General features: G+C 41.1%; 1 protein-coding gene across 1 annotated transcript in view; it reads right to left on the reverse strand.

Moving 5' to 3' along the window:
- LOC115189701 (thyrotropin-releasing hormone-degrading ectoenzyme-like) overlaps positions 1-5,000 on the reverse strand; it is a 111,716-nt gene that overhangs the window by 59,182 nt on the left and 47,534 nt on the right. The window contains exons 4-5 of the mRNA XM_029748241.1: positions 1,017-1,150; positions 836-891 (exon numbers count right to left, since the gene is read on the reverse strand). Coding sequence (XP_029604101.1) covers positions 836-891; positions 1,017-1,150 — 190 coding nt within the window. The remainder of the gene's footprint in view (positions 1-835; positions 892-1,016; positions 1,151-5,000) is intronic.

The following is a 5,000-nucleotide window of genomic DNA, read 5'->3' on the forward strand; positions in this document are numbered from 1 at the left end:
CTGGTCACAACATTGGTATTTCCTATTTCCATTATTAGGCCTTTGTCTAATAATGGCTGTACTGAGAACAGGTTGAGAAGAGAAGCTGTGATGACATGTGTCCAATCTCTACAATAATGGCTGTACTGAGAACAGGTTGAGAAGAGAAGCTGTGGTGACATGTGTCCAATCTCTACAATAATGGCTGTACTGAGAACAGGTTGAGAAGAGAAGCTGTGATGACATGTGTCCAATCTCTACAATAATGGCTGTACTGAGAACAGGTTGAGAAGAGAAGCTGTGGTGACATGTGTCCAATCTCTACAATAATGGCTGTACTGAGAACAGGTTGAGAAGAGAAGCTGTGGTGACATGTGTCCAATCTCTACAATAATGGCTGTACTGAGAACAGGTTGAGAAGAGAAGCTGTGATGACATGTGTCCAATCTCTACAATAATGGCTGTTCTGAGAACAGGTTGAGAAGAGAAGCTGTGATGACATGTGTCCAATCTCTATAACAATGGCTGCACTGAGAACAGTCTGAGAGAAGAAGCTGCTGTAATGACGTGTCTCCAGTCTTAATAATAATGTCTGTACTGAGAACAGTGGTTAGAGGGGATGCTATGATGACCTGTGAGACTAGATGGGTAACACTGTGTCAGGACTCTCTGTGGACAGAGCCAACAGGCCACAACAGGACTGTAGTCGGTGTACTAGAGGGCTCCTACTGAGAAAACACAGAGGGAGGGTTTGTTAGAGGCTCCAACTGAGAAAACACAGATGAGGGAAGCCACAAGGAGAGAACAGAAACAGAAACCAAACAGAACCCTGTGATGAGGCGGCCATTAAACGCACCTGGCCAGATTGAAGACATCATCGATGAGACCCGCCCTGTTGCCAACAGAGATTATCTACGGAGAGAAAAGGGGAAAGGTGGAACGTTTTTTTATACATTTCTCTGCTTTTACGTTTTTATTCAAACCTTTAATGGTCCAGATGACGAAGAGGAAGATGACGAAGAGGAAGAGCATCCTACCTCAGGGTTGGTCATCAGCTGTCCAATGAGGAGCCTCCAGTTGTGGAGGTCGTAGTTCACCCGGAAGTACCCAGTCTGGTTGATGTTGCCTAGCAACCACATGTCCTCGTCCATCCGGCCCACTTTGTGTGTCTCTGTAAACAAATAAACATGGCGGACATGTTTAAAGGTTTACTCTATATATACAGAGATGATGGACAAGTTTAAAGGTTTAATCTATATATTAACAGACGTTGTGGACATGTTTAAAGGTTTACTGTATATAGTAACATACATGTTTAAAGGTTTACTGTATATATTAACATACATGTTTAAAGGTTTAATCTATATATTAACGGACGTTGTGGACATGTTTAAAGGTTTACTGTATATAGTAACATACAGTGAGGGAAAAAAGTATTTGATCCCCTGCTGATTTTGTACGTTTGCCCACGGACAAAGAAATGATCAGTCTATAATTTTAATGGTAGGTTTATTTGAACAGTGAGAGACAGAATAACAACAAAAAAATCCAGAAAAACGCATGTCAAAAATGTTATAAATTGATTTTCATTTTAATGAGGGAAATAAGTACTTGACCCCTCTGCAAAACATGACTTAGTACCTGGTGGCAAAACCCTTGTTGACAATCACAGAGGTCAGACATTTCATGTAGTTGGCCACCAGGTTTGCACACATCTCAGGAGGGATTTTGTCCCACTCCTCTTTGCAGATCTTCTCCAAGTCATTAAGGTTTCGAGGCTGACATTTGGCAACTCGAACCTTCAGCTCCCTCCACAGATTTTCTATGGGATTCAGGTCTGGAGACTGGCTAGGCCACTCCAGGACCTTAATGGGCTTCTTCTTGAGCCACTCCTTTGTTGCCTTGGCCGTGTGTTTTGGGTCATTGTCATGCTGGAATACCCATCCACGACCCATTTTCAATGCCCTGGCTGAGGGAAGGAGGTTCTCACCCAAGATTTGATGGTACATGGCCCCGTCCATCGTCCCTTTGGTGCGGTGAAGTTGTCCTGTCCCCTTAGCAGAAAAACACCCCCAAAGCATAATGTTTCCACCTCCATGTTTGACAGTGGGGATGGTGTTCTTGTGGTTGTAGGCAGCATTCCTCCTCCTCCAAACACGGCGAGTTGAGTTGATGCCAAATAGTTCCATTTTGGTCTCATCTGACCACAACACTTTCACCCAGTTGTCCTCCGAATCATTCAGATGTTCATTGGCAAACTTCAGACGGGCATGTATATGTGCTTTCTTGAGCAGGGGGACCTTGCGGGCGCTGCAGGATTTCAGTCCATCACGGCGTAGTGTGTTACCAATTGTTTTCTTGGTGACTATGGTCTCAGCTGCCTTGAGATCATTGACAAGATCCTCCCGTGTAGTTCTGGGCTGATTCCTCACAGTTCTCATGATCATTGCAACTCCACGAGGTGAGATCTTGCATGGAGCCCCAGGCCGAGGGAGATTGACAGTTCTTTTGTGTTTCTTCCATTTGCGAATAATCGCACCAACTGTTGTCACCTTCTCACCAAGCTGCTTGGCGATGGTCTTGTAGCCCATTCCAGCCTTGTGTAGCTCTACAATCTTGTCCCTGACATCCTTGGAGAGCTATTTGGTCTTGGCCATGGTGGAGAGTATGGAATCGGATTGATTGATTGCTTCTGTGGACAGGTGTCTTTTATACAGGTAACAAACTGAGATTAGGAGCACTCCTTTTTAGAGTGTGCTCCTAATCTCAGCTCGTTACCTGTATAAAAGACACCTGGGAGACAGAAATCTTTCTGATTGAGAGGGGGTCAAATACTTATTTCCCTCATTAAAATGCAAATCAATTTATAACATTTTTGACATGCGTTTTTCTGGATTTTTTTGTTATTCTGTCTCTCACTGTTCAAATAAACCTACCATTAAAATTATAGACTGATCATTTCTTTGTCAGTGGGCAAATGTACAAAATCAGCAGGGGATCAAATACTTTTCCCCCCTCACTGTACATGTTTAAAGGTATACTTAGGGTTGCAAAGGGTTGGAAACTTTCCGGTAAATTTCCCGAATTTTCCCAGAAATTTTCCATAGGAAGTTAATCCCTGGAATTAGGGGAATTTTGCTTAAATTCATAAACAAAAATGTGCTTATAACAGGGTGCCTTTTTTGTGGGTTACATATAAGGCAATTCTAGGTCTTGTGCCATATTTTGGTTAAACTATCCCCAATTCAATGGAATTGCAACCCTCTGCATGCACAGTGCATTCTTCCATCACATGTACAGCTGATTCACAAGATCTTGCACACTATTGAGATGCTATTGAGCCCACACTACTACACTGTCTGTGCCAAGGACTACATGATTTCTGGTAAGTATTGATTACAATACTGGGTGGGGTGAATATATTTTATATGACATACATGATTTTATGTTAACTAGTAAATGGTAGCCTACAGCAAAGTGTGTTTAAATCATTTCTAACTTGTTAACAATTTCTGCTAGTTAGTTTTTTCTACCATGTGGGTTTTAGTTTGCTTGAGCCTGCTAACTGAGGAGTGTTAATTCACCTGTTTCCATACATGTTTAATTGTAAAACATGTATCTTACAAAGGAGTTGTTTAATCTGACTGCTTAACTATTAATCTGTACATAGAATTGTATTTGTTGTTTTTTTACTCATTATTTTCTAATCTTTACAGAAAAATGCAACGGGCACTATCTGATGTGTGGAGACATTTCACTGCAGCTAATGTAGAAGGAAAAGCTGTGTACACTTGCAAAAACTGTGCCAAATAATATGTGAAGAATGCAACAAAGATGAAGAATCATCTGGCCAAGTGCATAAAGTTCCCTCAGCGCTCATAACAAGCAACCTCTGACAAAACTCCCTCTACTTCTATTCGAGGTGAAAATGATAAATCAGACACCTTATCGAAGTTATTTAAATATTTATATATATATGTTATTTATATATATGTTATTTATATATGTTATTTAAATATTTATATATATGTTATTTATATATTTATATATATGTTATTTATATATATGTTATTTAAATATTTATATACATGTTATTTATATATATGTTATTTAAATATTTATATGTTATCTATATATTTATATATATATATATATATATATATATGTTTTTTATATATTTATATATATGTTATTTATATATATGTTATTTTCTTATTCTTGTTCTAGTCCCTCAGTTACACATGAGGACAACAGTATAACACTTCTAACTAGGGTGGGCCATACTGAAACCCTCCTGTAAATAAACAGAGAGCATGGAGCTGGCTGTAGGCTGACTGTAGGGTGGACCATACTGAAACCCTCCTGTAAATAAACAGAGAGCAGGGAGCTGGCTGTAGGCTGACTGTAGAGGGGACCATACTGAAACCCTCCTGTAAATAAACAGAGAGCAGGGAGCTGGCTGTAGGCTGACTGTAGGGTGGGCCATACTGAAACCCTGTTGTAAATAAACAGAGAGCAGGGAGCTGGCTGTAGGCTGACTGTAGAGTGGACCATACTGAAATCCTGTTGTAAATAAACAGAGAGCAGGGAGCTGGCTGTAGGCTGACTGTAGAGTGGACCATACTGAAACCCTCCTGTAAATAAACAGAGAGCAGGGAGCTGGCTGTAGGCTGACTGTAGGGTGGACCATACTGAAACCCTCCTGTAAATAAACAGAGAGCAGGGAGCTGGCTGTAGGCTGACTGTAGGGTGGGCCATACTGAAACCCTGTTGTAAATAAACAGAGAGCAGGGAGCTGGCTGTAGGCTGACTGTAGAGTGGACCATACTGAAATCCTGTTGTAAATAAACAGAGAGCAGGGAGCTGGCTGTAGGCTGACTGTAGGGTGGACCATACTGAAACCCTCCTGTAAATAAACAGAGAGCAGGGAGCTGGCTGTAGGCTGACTGTAGAGTGGATGGGCATGGAGCATATTAATGGACGATTTATCCCTGGTGTGAATATACACACACACACACACA

This window comes from Salmo trutta, unplaced genomic scaffold (assembly GCF_901001165.1).
Source record: "Salmo trutta unplaced genomic scaffold, fSalTru1.1, whole genome shotgun sequence".
NCBI lineage: Eukaryota > Metazoa > Chordata > Actinopteri > Salmoniformes > Salmonidae > Salmo > Salmo trutta.